The sequence below is a fragment of the Tenrec ecaudatus genome, chromosome 2, assembly GCF_050624435.1.
Source record: "Tenrec ecaudatus isolate mTenEca1 chromosome 2, mTenEca1.hap1, whole genome shotgun sequence".
Classification (NCBI taxonomy): Eukaryota; Metazoa; Chordata; class Mammalia; order Afrosoricida; family Tenrecidae; genus Tenrec; species Tenrec ecaudatus.
In genome coordinates this window covers 212,483,570-212,499,292 of record NC_134531.1, presented here as the reverse complement: position 1 = coordinate 212,499,292, position 15,723 = coordinate 212,483,570, and the positions used below count along the sequence as shown (strand labels likewise).

General features: G+C 47.1%; 1 protein-coding gene and 1 pseudogene across 2 annotated transcripts in view; one reads left to right on the top strand and one right to left on the bottom strand.

Annotated features, from left to right (window-relative positions):
- The window catches only part of MX2 (MX dynamin like GTPase 2), a 49,812-nt gene extending 42,581 nt beyond the window's left edge, over positions 1-7,231 (top strand). For both annotated transcript variants that reach the window (XM_075542274.1, XM_075542273.1), the window contains exon 14: positions 5,560-7,231. In XM_075542274.1, the coding sequence (XP_075398389.1) occupies positions 5,560-5,790 (231 nt within the window). In that variant the 3' untranslated portion in view covers positions 5,791-7,231. The remainder of the gene's footprint in view (positions 1-5,559) is intronic.
- A 3,404-nt stretch (positions 7,232-10,635) lies between these two features.
- On the bottom strand, positions 10,636-11,338 carry LOC142440499 (small ribosomal subunit protein uS5 pseudogene; annotated as a pseudogene).
- Positions 11,339-15,723: the final 4,385 nt, after the last annotated feature.

Here is a 15,723-nt window from a genome sequence, read left to right as displayed (position 1 = left end):
GAAATCAAGGGTAATGTAACAAAGCGGTATTGCTGAAACCCAGGAGGAAAGTCAAGGGAAATAGAGGAAAGAGCTGGGAGGCAAAGGGCATTTACAGAAAAAGACATGTGCATATGCAAATATATTTATATATGAGGATGGGGAAATAGATCTATGTGCCGATATTTATGGGTTTAGTATTAAGGTAGCAGAAGGACATTGGTCCTCCACTCAAGTAATCCCTCAATGCAAGAATAATTTCTTCTATTAAATTGGCATTCTATGATGCTCACCTTCCCAACACAACCACCGAAGACAAAGTGGATGAATAAGCAAATGTAGTGAAGAAAGCTAATGGTGCCCGGCTATCAAAAGAGATAGCATCTGGAGTCTTAAAGGCTTGAAGGTAAACAAGCGGCCATCTAGCTGAGAAGCAACAAAGCCCACATGGAAGAAGCACACCAGCCTGTGCGATCACGAGGTGTCGAAGGGATCAGGTATAAGGCATCATCAAAAAATCTTACCATAGTGAATGAGGTGGGGAGTGCAGAGTGGAGACCCAAAGCCCATTTATCAACTACTGGAGATCCCCTCGCAGCGGGGTCTAGGGGAGGAGATGAGCCAGTCAAGGTGCGATGTAGCGACGATGAAAAATACAACTTTCCTCTAGTTCCTAAATGCTCTTCCTTCCCCTCCACCCCCACTATCATGATCCGAATTCTACCTTGCAAGTGTAGTTAGACCAGAGGATGTACACTGGTACAGATAGGAACTGGAAACATCAGGGAATCCAGGGCGATGATCCCTTCAGGACCAGTGGGAGAGTGGGTTGGAAAGAAGGAACCAATTACAAGGATCTACATGTGACCTACTTCCTCGGGGACAGACAACAGAAAAGGGGGTGAAGGGAGACATCGGACAGGGCAAGATGTGACAAAATAATAGTTTATAACTTATCAAGGGTTCATGGAGGGGAGAACAGGGAGCAAGGGGAAAATATGAGGACCTGATGCCAGGGGCTTAAGTGGAGAGCAAATGTTTTGAGAATGATGAGGGCAGTGAATGTACAGATGTGCTTTACACATTGATGTATGTATGGATTGTGATAAGAGTTGTATGAGTTCCTAATAAAACGATTTTAAAAAATATGAAAGAAGCATTGAAGCTGGCCCTCAGTGCTATTGGAGCTCTGGCTAGTTTCAAACAGGGTGGAAAAAAAAAAAGACTCCAGATGCTATTCTATGTGATAGGCACTTTTCTGTGGTTTTTGTTGTTGTTGTTTTTTAGTATTGGGGCATACCTCTGTTGTATTTTGTCATTGTTAGTGACCTTTTTGCTATGCATTTTTCTATCTTTTTTTGGTGTATAAAACCCAGATATGTGAGTCTATAGAGACAATGACTAGAAAAAGGGTTCCTGAGGGTATGGCTAAGGAGGGGACGGGGGAAGGGAGAGCTGACATTAAGGAGTTCAGGAAGGAAGAAAACATTTTGGAACTGATTGGATAGCCATTGTACAACACAGCTTGATATGATTGAACTATGGAATGGTATGATGTCTACATTAGCTCCTAATAAAATGGTTTGGTGAAAACGCAGGGGGGAAAAGAAGTGTATAGACTTAGTTGGAGAATATGTTGAAGAACAATAGTTTCACATTTTGATATTTTTGTTTAATAAAGATTTCTATTTATTGTAAAAAAATAGGTCTGAAATAAGAGTTACTTTATAAAACATAGGGAGTACTGATGGTGTAGTGGGTACTGTGTTTGACTGCCAACCACAAAGACAGGTATTCAAACCCACAAGCTGCACTGCAAGAAAAATATGAGACTTTTGGCTCCCATAAATAGTTGCAGCCTCAGAAACCCACTGAAGTCCCATTCTGTCTGATAGGGCCTCTATGAGTTACAATTGACTCACTGGTAGTGAATTTAGTACAATAAAGCCCAAGCCAAGCCAAACTCACTGCCATCAAGTTGTTCTGACTCACAGTGACCCTATAGGACAGGGTAGAACTGTTCTGATGGGTTTCGAACACCGTACCTCTTTATGGAAGTAGAGAGCCTTGTCTTTCTCCTGCAGAGTGGCTGATGGTTTTGAAACACTAACCTTGTGGTTAGCAGTCCAATAGGAACAACTGTGCCACCAGGGCTCCATCGTAAAATAAAAAGAGATTCAAACCCAAACTGGGTCTCTTTCAATAAAATTAAATTGTCATGGTCTTGTTATAAGATGGCACAACTTCTCCACCTGTGCACAGAAACGCTTACCATGATTTTTCTTTTTTTAACCATTGGAGAACAAATAAATTAAAAGAAGAACATTTTAAAAGAAAGAAAAATCTGTAAATAGATCAAGGTCTGATTTTTGATCCCTAGGCATGTCCTTCAGTCAGGTCCAATGGAGTATCAACCTCTGGCCCCAGAATCTGTCCTTTGTACTCCCTTGGGGACTCCCTGCTCTGCTCCCACGGTTCCTGTGTTGCATGCTTTTACTGGTTTGCCTCAGTGTCACAGGGTCAGTCTGGGCTAGTCCTGGCCCTGAGTCTCCAGTGTTGACCCCCTTCGGGCCCTGGACCATCAAGGGACGGTGTGTCTCATAGTGGGATCAGCCACATTGTCCACTCTGTGCATTGGCTGTTCAGAGCTGGGATATTGTCCTCCAGGCCTGATGGGCCAGGCTGTGCTCCACTCTCTCTTCCTCCCCCTTCTTTGCTCCCATTTGCTCTGATCAGACATGCCCTCTCCCCTAGCTGCAGCTTCAGTGCTGTCCTCACAAGTAAATTCTTCTGGGGGGCAGGGGCAGTTGTCCACATAGCTGGTATGGGAGCCCAGCCCTCAGGCCCCTCCACTGGCTCCCCACTCCGTGCGGGCACACTGCATTAATCTGGCACTGGCTTTATATCTGGTTCCTCTTTCCCTGTGGAGACACAAACAATACCCTCCCCTTGGGTGGGTCAGTGCCCTATTCCCCATCACACATCTTTTTTTTTCCTTTCCCCTTTCCTCCCTCCACCCCCATTTTAGTTGGCTACCATATGTACCCCTGGATTTGGTCTGGCCCCTGCCATACTACCTGGACCTCACCCTTGGAGTGTTTGTTTACAGTAGCTTTTTCCCTGTGCCCCTTTTGCACTTACCTTTCTGTTCTCTCTTTTTTGATTTTTCTTATAAAGAAGCTTGAAGTCAGCATCATCCTGAACCATTTAACATGAAGCATCCATTGACTTCTGTGCAGTAAAACGTGTTCTGAAATGTCTACTGCATAATTTAAAGAAGAAAAATTATAGTTTCAAAAAATGGATGAAACTTGCTATGAATTCTTATATTTTCCACACTCCGAATTTCCCTCACACCTACCATATATGTATCTTTTCCATTTTCTCTCTTCGTTTCCACTCTTCTCAAGCCGAGTTCTGGATTTGTAGTATCCAGCTTGTTGCGTCTGTATATATTGCACAGTCTCCTGGACCAACAGAAAAAAGGAGAAACCCACTGCCATCTAATGGACTCTAACTCCTGGTAACCCTACGGGGCAGAGAAGAACAGCTTCTTTGGGCATCCGAACCTTTCAATCTTTTAAAGCCTGAAGAATGGCTGATGGGTTCAAACCACCGACCTTACGATTGGCAGCTCAGTGCATAACCAACTAGCCACCATGGGTCCATACATAGCTTCCCTCGGAAGCCCCATTAATACTTAATTCTTTTACAAATATGTCTTACCTTTTTTTGTCTTATCTTGTGATTTGTGTGTCTGGATTCCTCTTATATTTAAAACGTGGATGATAAATTAGTATAACACTAGCTGAAATGGAGTCGAACACCATCCCAAAGAAACTAGACCTGATTCAGTCTGTCTCATGCATATTTCTGAATCAGGGCCCCAAATAACCCAGAGCATGCCTGAAAACCAAGATAACAAGAACAAGAATTGTTTTGTTTGGTTAGGCTATGAATTCTTTGGTCTTCCTTATTCTGTGTTGAAATTTCACATGCATGTGAGGCACAGGAACATATCATGGCTTGAGACAGGGACACCTTAGTTCTCAAAATAACATCCTTGTTTTTGACACTCTAAAGCAGGGGTTCTCAAACTTTTTAAACAGGGGGCCAGTTCATTGTCCCTCAGACCCGTTAGAGGGCCAGACTACAGTTAAAAAAAAAAACTGTCAACAAATTCCTGTGCACACTTCATATATCTTATGTTGAAGTGAAAAAAACAAATGGGCCAAAAACACCTGGCGGGCCGGATAAATGTCTTCGGTGGGCCACCTGTAGCCTGCGGGCCATAGTTTGAGAACACCTGCTCTGAAGAGTGCAGCAGATTTACCCAGTAAAGTATATTCTTTGATCTCTTCTTTTTTCTTTTCTTGCTTATGGAGCCAAGCAAGACAAACCCTTTGACAATTTCAATCTTTTCGCCATTTATCATGATTTTACCTATTGGTCCAGTTGTGAGGATTTTGGTTTCTTTCCAATGCATTCCAATCCATACCGAAGGCTGTAATCTTCATCAGCACGTGCTTCCCGTCCTCCTCCCTTTCAGCAAGCAAGGTGGTGGCAGCTGCATAGGGCCAGTTGCTAATAAGCCTTCCTCCAATGCTGAGGCCACATTCTACTTCAAATTCAGTGGCACTTGTATATATGTAAGAAAGAGCTTGGTATCAAGGAATAATTATGTATCAAGAAAGGATCCCAGCCCAGTCCACCTCAAGTCCATAAGTCTGGTACTAGTCCATCAGTCCCTCTTCAGCCTCACACGACCACATGCAATGGTGCAGAATTCAGGAAGATCACAGGCCTGTCAGTGCAAATTTGCATAGGTCTAAGGTTGGTGGAAGCATCGCAGGGCTTCCGCTGCTCTCACGGTCAGCAAGTAGGAAAGGTGAAGCGGAGTGAGGGAGGTCCCTGAGCCTTCCGTAGGAGAAGACCATGTCCACAAGGAAGCACCATGAGGCTGTGACCTGATTGACAGGTGGGCTAGCACCCCTACACATTTTACATATCTTCAAGTTGACATAAAACTATGTAACTACCACAGTATATAATCAAGCTTTTCCTATTATTTGCTCAGCACTCAGATTGAATAAGTATAGTGAGATAATACACCTCGGACACACGCTTTTTAAAAATTTAAACCATGTAGTACTCCCTCCTACTGTTCAAACAAAGTGTCTTGGTCTATGTACACTGGTCCCATGTGAGCATAAGGAAGCACCCTAGAATCTCCAGTCTTCTCATTGCTATCCGTGGTTTGTTGTTTCAGGCTAGGCCTGGAGAGCAAACCAATGACACCACTCAGGTACCTGCACTCACTGATGGCATCTTTTTTAAAAAAAACACAACTCTATTTCCAAGCAAGGTTCCATTCATAGATAGTTTTAGGCTTTCAAGACATCTTGTAAAGTGGCATAGTTCAACCTGTAGCACCACTGGACTATAGGGTGGGACTTTGCGGGCCTTTATGGACATATCAAGCCCAGGTCTTCCCAAGGCACCACACAAACACTCAACACCAAGCCTTTTCTTAGCAACCAAGTCCCCCTCCCACTAACCCTTCTTAATCTCATCTTCCAGGAAACCAGCACACGCCTTGGCAACCAGATTCCAATTATAATCCAGTTTTTCCTCCTCCAAGAGAATGGAAATTGCCTGCAAAAATCCATGATGCATATATTACAGGAAAAAGAGCACTATGCCTGGATTCTGGAAGAGCAGAAAGAGACAGCCGACAAGAGGAGGTTCCTCAAGGAAAGGATCTTCCGGCTCACGCAGGCTCGGCGCACCCTCAGCCAGTTCTCCATTTAGAGGAGACAACGCGCTGGAGGGCACTGGGGCTCTCGGGTGCTTTCCTGCTTGCATCCAATGTAAAGAGAGGTGGTGCCAGACGCTGCTTTCTGCCTAGGGCTAGACTTTGCTGTTGCTGCCTGCATCCATCTTCTCTGCACTATGGTCACACTAGAGTTTGTCTGTGAGGTCATGCCAGCAAGTGAGTACATGCACTCGGCTGCCTCCAGGAAGTCTTCCCTGACTACCCAGAAAAGGTGGGCAACTCTGACCTTGGGCCTTCAAACCCCATCATTATAGTGTTTTCAAAAACAATGTTAACTCTTCCTTCATTTTGTGTTTTCTCCAATCAGATGCTAGGACGCTGGAGAGGGCAAGGGCTCAGTCATACTCTTCTTTTGATTCTCAGGCTTTTGCAGGCCCTGGGCGCCCCCCCACACACACACACACAGACATACGCAGTTGATATGGACGCAATTCTGATTCATGACGATCCTAGGTGTGTCGATAGGAAAACTGTTCTCTAGGGTTCTGATGACTGTGGCTTTTGTGAAACACATTACCAGGCCTTTCTTCTTGGTGCCTCTGAGAGTTCCAAGCACCGGCCTTCCACAGGGCACATAACCTAACCAAACCCACTGCTGACAAGTTGATTCTGATTCAGAACACCCCTCTATGGAGCACAGTAGAACTGCTCCATTGGGTTCCAAGGCTACACATTTACAGGACCAGATAGCCTCAACATGCTCCAGCAGAGCGGCTGGTGGGTTTGAATGGCTGACCTTGCAGTTTGCAGTCCAGTGTTTACCTGACAGTGCCACCAGGCCTCCACCTGGCACACGGTAATCTTGTCATCAACCCTGTGCTAAGGAATCAGTACATGGCACAGCCCTGTGCCAAGGAATCAGTGGTGGAGGTGACTCCAGGCTGGAATGCTGCCCTGAGTGGTTCATAATGGCGTCCCTTGGCTGCCACATTGAAGGACGCCACTTTTACCACCAACATCCCACTGGTCACTCTCACAGTGTCTCCAAATGACATGGTCTCCTTGTATTGCTTCCTGGCTGTGACAAGCTCCTATTCTTGCAGAGTAATTGAATAAAGAAAAAATAATGCTTTAAAAATATATAGAGGAACTTAATAAAGAAAAATATTTTTAAACAATTGAGGGTCTGATGGATTACTTCTCGGCCACAGAGAAATGAGGTTTTGATGCACAGACCACACGAAGGACCCTTGGAAGCACCCTGCTGAGTGAGACTAGGCCAGCCGCAGAGACAAATACGGTGTTGGACCTTCCTGGTGAACAAAGTCAACAAATGCACAGTATTAGCCTTTACCAAGAGTGGGAGGGGGCTAGTTTATGCTCGGGAAGCAGTGAGGGTGGTTCTGTGGTGACCCCCCCCCAACAATAAAATTATTTTTGTTGCTACTTCATAACTAATTTTTTAGAAATAAACAGTTTTATTGACATATATTTCTGTTTTTTCAATCATTTTATTAGGGGCTCATGCAACTCTTATCACAATCCATACATACATCAATTGTGTAAAGCACATCTGTACATTGATTGCCCTCATCATTCTCAAAACATTTGCTGTCCACTTAAAGCCTTTGGCATCAGGTCCTCATTTTTCCCTTCCCTCCCTGCTCCCCGCTCCCTCATGAGCCCTTGATAATTTATAAATTATTGTTTTGTCATATCTTGCCCTGTCCGACATAATTTTGCTACTGTTATGAATCAGGTGACTCCTGTGAAAGGGTTGTTCCATCCCCAAAGGGGTCGCGACCCACAGGTTGAGAACCACTGGTCTATGTTAAAGATTTGAAAACGGGTAACAAGAATGATTGCACAACTTGAAGAATCTAAGCAGTGTCACTGAATGTGGGCTACCAACCCCTATAATGGAATCGGTCCAAGGGGCGGTTGTGGAATTGAGGGGTAAAATTAAAGAGACATCAGACAAGATAAAGCATGAGAATGTGCCCCGCCGGGACTATCATGACTTCAGGAGTCAGATCTACATAGAATATCTTCCCAACTAAGGCTTATAGACATCGGGGGCATGTAAGCCCCTCTAATTACAGATAACCACACATGTAACCAAGTGGGCTGTACTGTAACCCTAAAGGTCCCTGAGTACATTGGAGGAGTAACCTACCACCAGTGCCTGGGGCAGGTAAGGGGGGGATGGCTGCCTTCAGAGCCTAGAGAGCAATAGTGCTGCTCCCATAGATAAAGCTACACAGCAATTCAGCCAGGCGCTTGTAAAAGGTAGCTTTAAGGTAGCACTATAATGGGAAGATATGATGGGGAACAATATTATGAGAATGTGATTGGAACTCACCTCTAACTCCCAAGGGTGAAGGCCTCCCTCTACCCCAGAAACCCAGCCTCCCAGGCTCCTTAATCTATGAGACTCAAGGATTCATCCATATGTACTCTACCTGGTCTCTGCTCCCCACAACTGAATCAAGTAGAAAAGAGGTGGCACATGTTTTGCTACAAATATTGTTGTCACAATAAAAAAAGGGGTGGGGGGGGAGACTTGTCTCCTGCTGCTACTGGCTGGGTGGTAGAATTCTCACCTTCATGTGAAGGACCCATTTGGTACCCAGCAATCGCATCTCATGCAGTAACAGTTAGCCTAAGAAAAGCCATTTTGTAGGAAGCAAACATTCTGCACCAGACCCTCGGTGCAGCCACAGGCCTTATGACATTCTCAGAAAAAACAAAATAGCCCCTTATCCTTAGCGCTGGCAACAGACCACCCTGCACCAGGAAGTTGTGCTTACCCGCCTAACTGCAGGATCTGCTTCTGTATCAGCTTGCTTGCACAGCTGCACAGCTCAATTGTTTCATAAAAAACAAACAACCTAAGTCTGGAAGCAAACGAGGCAAGCCAGCCAAACACCCTCTTTCTTTCAGGCGGCTGGTCCATTTGCAAGTTCTTCTTCTTCTTTTGTCAATAAACTCTTAATTCTTCCAATCTCTCATCTCATTTGTTCTTTAAAAAAATCATTTTATTAGGGGCTCATACAACTCTTATCACAATCCATACATACATCCATTGTGTCAAGCACATTTGTACATTCGTTTCACTCATCATTCTCAAAACATTTGCTCTCCACCCAAACCCCTGGCATCAGCTCCTCATTTTTTCCCCTCCCAACCCATTCCCCACCTCCTCATGAACCGTTGATAATTTACAAATTATTATTTTGTTATATCTTGCTCTGTCCCATGTCTCCCTTCAACCACTTTTCTGTTGTCCGTCCCTCAGGGAGGAGGTCACATGTAGATCCTTGAAATTGGTTCCCCCTTTCCAACCCACTCTCCCTCTACCCTCCCAGTATCGCCACTCACACCACTGGTTCTGAGGGGTCATTCGCTCTGGATTCCCTGTGTTTCCAATCCCCATCTGTACCAGTGTACATCCTCTGGTCTAGCCAGACTTGCAAGGTAGGATTCGGATCATGACAGGGGGCTGGGGGGGGGGGGCAGAGGAAGCATTTAGGAACTAGAGGAAAGTTGTATTTTTCATCATTGCTATATCGCACCCGTCTCAGTTGTTCTTGTCCGGCCTATGTACAACACCCGTCACCACCAATCTGTCAAGGAGCGGGGGAAGCCAAGCAGTCTCCGTGAGAAAATCAGCCAGTGAACACCCTAGTCTAGTCTGAAAGGGATGAAGGCTCGGTGGATGACTGGGGAGCATTTTCTTTCCGCTGTGCATGGTGTCACCGTGAGTTGGGGGCCCACTCCACCAAGAATACCTTGGGTCCCATTTCCAGCCCAGGAGGGAGTGCACTCACTTCCCTGCGGGCAGAGGAGGCATGCCCCCCTGGAATCGAATCCGAAGGGAGGCTGGGAGCGCTCCGAAGAGCAGATGGAAAGAGAAGAATGAAACAGTTGGTCCATTTCCCCTATGTCCCAGGGGAGAGGGGCTGCGGAGGCAGGTGGCCTGTCCAGTCTGAAAACCTGAAACACTTTCATAAAGGGTTGCTTTCCTCAGCATGTCACCAGGCACAGGCGCCAGGAAGTAGCCACACTGTCACAAAACGTGACTTGTAAAGGTCACTTCTTTCCCCAGTGATCACGGATCTTGTAGGAAGCCCAGGGTGCACAAAAGCAGGGGAAAGGCAGGGCCTCCAACCTGCCTGGCTGCGCCCCCAACACCACTTCCGGCTCTCCCTCTGGGCACCTTTCAGCGCCCCAAGCTGGGATTCCGGGAGGTGGGAGAACCCAAGAAAGCGCGCGGGGGGGGGGGCGGGGGCGGGAATCACAGCAACCGTGGGCGGGTGGACGGGCCAGCTAGGCAGGGACAGCACCGGGCCCACCACTACCTAATCCAGGTGGGCCAGGCGACCACTCCTCCCTCTCCTGGCATCCAGTCTCCTGGCAGAAACGGACCCGCCTCCCACACGTCGCTCCCTCTTCGCGCCCGGGACGCCAGACCACAGACGCATTCCCGCGCCACCCTCTCTCCACCCCTTCCGAGGGGCGCGCCCCTCCCTCCTTCAGCTGCTCCCTTCCCGGATTCCTGTCTCCAGCCAGCCTACTTTTCCCTTTCCTGACTCCTGCAGGAGAAATGAAACCGAAACTGAGTGTTGAATGGAAACGCGTGGGAGGCACGGTGGGGGGGGGGGGAGGAGGGAGGCGGGGCCGAGAACGGCCTAGAAAACCGGGCGATAGGACCCCAGGCGGCATATTTCGCAACAACTCAACTCCTTGCCCGGAAGTGCATTCTGACAGATCTAGGAACCCCAGGCCCCCTCCTCCGAAGAACTGGAAAGAAAGGACTGCTCCTTGGGGCGGGGATGGTGGTGGAGTTACTGAGACTGGAACTTTTTTTTTTTTCAGCCTCAGTTCACTGTATGACATTTTGTATAAAATGTGGTAGCCACAGCTGGAGCCTGGGTCCTCTGCACGGAGACTGGTGTGGGTCTTCACCAGATGGGCAGTGAATTCCTGGTAGGGGGACTTCGTGAACACTTTTTCCAGAGGTCAGGGGTCAGATAGCTGTAGGTCTTGGAGCTGGCATCAAAGGTGGCTTTGGCGATGTTGCCCAGGGTGGCTGTGCAGCCCCCAGCCGACTAGCAGTCATCAATCCCTGCCATCACCAGCAGTTTTTTGGGCATAGGGGCTGAGACGATGCCAGTGCCCCCGGGGGCAGGGATGAGTCCCACCAGCACAGACCCACAGCGGCCGGTCGGTCACCTTGCAGGGGACCCTGTGGGACTTGCCGATCTTGTTGCTCCAGTAGCCTAGCTTAGCCAGGATGATGTGTGTCCCCCCTCCCCCCATGGCAGTGGCAACTTCCTTGGAGCACTTGACACCCAGGCCAGCGTGGCCTTTGTAGTCCCTGATGACAACAAAGGCTTTGAACCTGGTCCGCTGGCCAGCTGGGGTCTGCTTCTGCACAGACATGATCTTTAGGACCTCGTCCTTGAGAGCCATCCCCGGGAAGGGAAGAAGTCAATGATCTCAGACTCCTTGATGGGCAGGGAGAACAGATAGATCTCCTCCAGGGACTTGATCTTCATGTCGTTGACCAGATGACCCAGCTTGGTGACAGGGAGACAACTCCTTGTCTTTGGCTTTGCCCCTGTGAGCTCCACTGCCTCATCCACGGCCCTGACCACGGTTGTGACTACGTCCTAGCAAGCTGCTGCCGAAGCCTCCCGGAAGCCGCTGGGAGCTCTGGCTACACCACCACACACCCACACACCCCCACCCCCGCTGCTGCATCATCTCTTAACCATTATGGTTAACAGCCTAACATAACCACTACCCACCGGGCCCTGAAAATCATGAAAACCAGCTGGAATCACCCGCCTCACCAAAGAGAAGCAGTCCCAGCCATCACATTAGGGGTGTGTAAATTAAATGTTTTCTCAAATACAGCAGTCTAATTTTTAAGTTGGTACTTTTATATGGCCCATAAATGATGTCATAAATAGGGAAATGGCCGTCAGCAGAAAAAAGGGTCCTGACCCCTTATCTAAGGAAGATGACTCTAGAGGTCACAAGACATCCAGCCTGTATTGCCAGACTAGCTTTCTAGTTTCACTTTCCACACAGCCACCTATTCATTCATTCATTTCATCAATACGCATGCATTGAAACATTTATTCTATGCTACCAGAGCCCCCAAAGGGCCCAGAGGCACAGGGGGTTAAGCGTGGGACTGCTAACTGGAAGGTCTTAGATTCAAACCCATCAGCTGCTACTCACAGGGAAAAGGAGAAAGATGGGCTGTCTGCTTTGGTCAACATTTCCTCTCTGGGAAGCCCTGCGGGGCAGTTCTCCTCTGCTCTTTAGGGTTGCCAGCAGTCTAAATAGACTCCCTGGGAGTGGGGGAGGGGTGTGGGCTAGGGTCCACAGACAACGGCAGACTGCAGGGACCTGGCCAGTCTTGTTGAGAGAGAGGTGGCAGATAGTGGGCCAGTAGGAGGCCATGCTCCATGCAGGGGTGGGACTGGCTTTCCAATGTCAGGAAAGCACCGTGCCACGGCCACCACCGCTAGGAGTAGGCAGTCTTTGAGCGGTTAGACCAATGTACAGAATAGAGAGGACAGACTACATTCCAGAAATCCAAGGCACAGACACCAGAAGAACAGCCTCCCTGCCCCCATCCCCCTAGTAGGAAATGCTTCATAGTATGACCTAAATCCACCAGCCCCCCTGCTGTGGAGTTGATTTTGACTCATAGCGGCAGGCATCATAGCACAGAACAGAGAATCCTTTGGGTGTCCAAGGCTGTCATAATTAAGGAAGCAGACTGCCACATCGCTCTCCCACTGAGGTGGTTAGTGGCATTGAACCCTTAACTCATCAGTTAGCATCTGAGTCCTATAACCACTGTGCCAGCAGGACTCCTGGCTATAGTGACTCACCAAGCCAATGACCTCTCTGGTCCTCAGGGCTTCTGAGGCTATAAAGCTTCACAGAAGCAGACGGCCTCATCTTTCTTTCATGGAGTGAGTTTGAACCACCAACACAGTGGTTAGCGGCCCAGTATTTACCAGGTCTTCTCTTGTAGTGAGGAGAGTACTAAATGCAAGAAAGGAAGAGAGCCCCAGCCAAGCCCTAACCCCCAGGCTGGGCAGCTTATGAAAAATTCTATGAACAGTGACAGAAGCATCAAAATAAGATGAGAGGCTCCAATCACTGTCAACTGAAGACTACCATCTACTTGTCATTGTCATGCTTTCTGTCGTAGTCCTGCAGAAATAGGTTTGCCTTGTCTTTAACCCTCATTGCTGTCTTAAACAGTGCCCGGGTAAGTGATTAAGCTGTACAAGTGAACATCTCATGTGTTTTCATCTAAAATCTTTCCAACATAATGTATTTTCCTTTGCTTAGTGGTACTTTAAATTCTATACCAGTGGCTAGATTAATGATATTATTAGAATTACCAACTGTCTCATGGAAGTTATTAAAATGATTTCTCAACAAGTTGATAATGTTGCCTCTAAAGTAGACCAGGGGTCTATAGAAACATTAGATTTATGAATTGATTGGAGCTTAACTGCAAGCTCTAATCTGAGAATAATTAATTCTTACAATCTGGCCCTGGTCAATATTTGCCCTGATGAAGTGATCACTAAAGATATGAGTGTAATAGTAAAGTGTGGTGAAGAATGCAGATTAGGCCTGGCTCACAGAACGAATAGTGTCTGGTGTCTTAACCAAAACAAAAAAAAAACACACTCACTGCCATTGAGTCAATGCTAACTCACAGTGACTCCCTACTGGTCTCCAAGACTAACTGTTTACAAGAATAGAAAGGCCAGTCTTTCTCCCAAGGAGCTGCTGGTGGTTTCGAACTACTAACCATCAGCTAAAAAAAAAGGTATTTTCTATACATTCAAGAATAGACTTATGGCAGCCCCTAGCTCTGAGGAGATTAAACAATTGGTGGATGGTATAGAGGGGCTGGATCCATGTGCTTGGGTTCAAAGTATTTCGCGTAGCTTGGGTCCTAGTCTGACTCTGTTGTTCACTGTCATAATTTTGATACTCGCAGTCTCGTGCTGCTTCTATAGAGAGCTAAGAGATATGAAAAGAAATCATGTAGCTTCTATGACTCCATTAAACTTTAAACATAATACAGAAGGGGGAAATGTGGGAAACTAACACTGAGGGAAATATGACGACTATATTCCCTAATTTATAAAAGAGGGGCTCTGGCAAGCCGGTATTCCATGATAGGAAAGTCTCCACTTTGGTAAGTTAGAGGTAAAGTCCAAGTACATTATCCTGCTTTAAATATCATTCCCTTAACAGCTATGCGGCCGTCAGGTGAGCACATGGTTGATTATATCTCCCTATAGAAGCAGACATCCTTTTCTCTCTTGCCACTGTGTTACCCAACCCTCCTTGTACCTTCCACCAATGCAGGTATTAGGTGTTCTCACCTTGAGCTCAGGGACCACCTTGTGATGCATGTAACTACTGACTATGCATGTCTTAAGGCTACCTATCAAGGCCACAAGATAGTAGAGGTTCTCTCTCTTACAGCTTCTTGTTCCACGTGGTCCGTCAAGAGGAGCTGAGGTGAGCATGCTACCCTAAAACTGCCTGACTCCTTTATTTTTATTATTTTTAAGGATAGGGTTACACAGCCATTATGTATTTATTATTTTTAAAATCATTTTATTGGGGCTCGTACAACTCATCACAATCCACCCATCCATCCATTGTGTCAAGCACATTTGTACATTTGTTGCCATCATCATTCTCAAAATATTTGCTTTCTACGTGAGCCGTTGGTATCAGCTCCTCATTTTCCCCCTCCCTCCATGCTCCCCCTCCCTCATGAACCCTTGATAATTTATAAGTTATTATTATTTTGTCATGTCTTACACTGTCCAACATCTCCCTTCACCCACTTTTCTGTTCTGACCATTTTACTCTCTCTCCCATCCTTCGTATCTTCTATGACTTTACTATATAATCTTTATATATTATCACCGTACATTTGCACCTTCTGGCCCTTCGGTTGTTGAAGGCTGGTTTCCGCTGACAGGGCATCATGCTTAGTGAATGAAGTAGAGGGCACTGTAAAAAGGAAAACCCTTGGCCAGATGGACTGGCACAGAGGCTGCATCAATGGGCTCAACAGTAGGGATGATTGTGAGGGTGGCATCGAATCAGGCTCAGTTGCACATAGGATTAAATATGAGTTGGAAATGACTCAACAGCACTTAATAACAACTCTTTATAGGGCTTAAACGGGGCAGAGTTGGATTCGCACAGGTGTGGGGAGATGGTGCACCCATTCAGAAGAGGCTGGGGTTGCCGTGTTGCCATTTCATGATCACTGCTGGCCAGTCCAGGCCAGGCCATGTGGTCTATGAGAGGCTAGGGGTGGACATCAGGCCCTGAATACACTAGCGCCCTGATGATGATCAGGAAGACAATAGAGCAGAGAGTCTGAGATTTTTAGACCACTAATTTGCTTCTTCTCTGGAGGTGTGCTTTCAGCCAACACCAGCATGTAAGGAGGGAAACCGCCTAGAGGGAAGGTCAAGGTTGTGCTACCATAGGGGCCTCAGGCTGGCAGGTCTATGCTTACGGACCACCTACTGGAACGGTAGGAAGCAATGAAGGAATGTAAGCTTGCTAGGACCTTCAGCCTCTCATGGTGGATGCATTCTCCACTCTCTTAGCTGTCATGAGGCAGCCGGTCCCTGCCAGGAAAATGCACACCTTTGAGCTTGGAGGAGCTACCAAGGACTTTCTCAGGGAGCTCCATGGAGGGGGCAGTCGGATAAGGGAGAGGGAGGGGAGCTCACAAAGGTGGCATGGGGGTGCTGCATGGTGGGCTGGGAAGCAGGCTGCTGGCATTGCAGCAGAAGTTGCTGGGAGAAGGAGGGGACCGTTCTCTGAGAGCTACCGAGTTTGTGATTGAGTGAGTAGAACAGACAGGATTTGAAGTTGCTTTA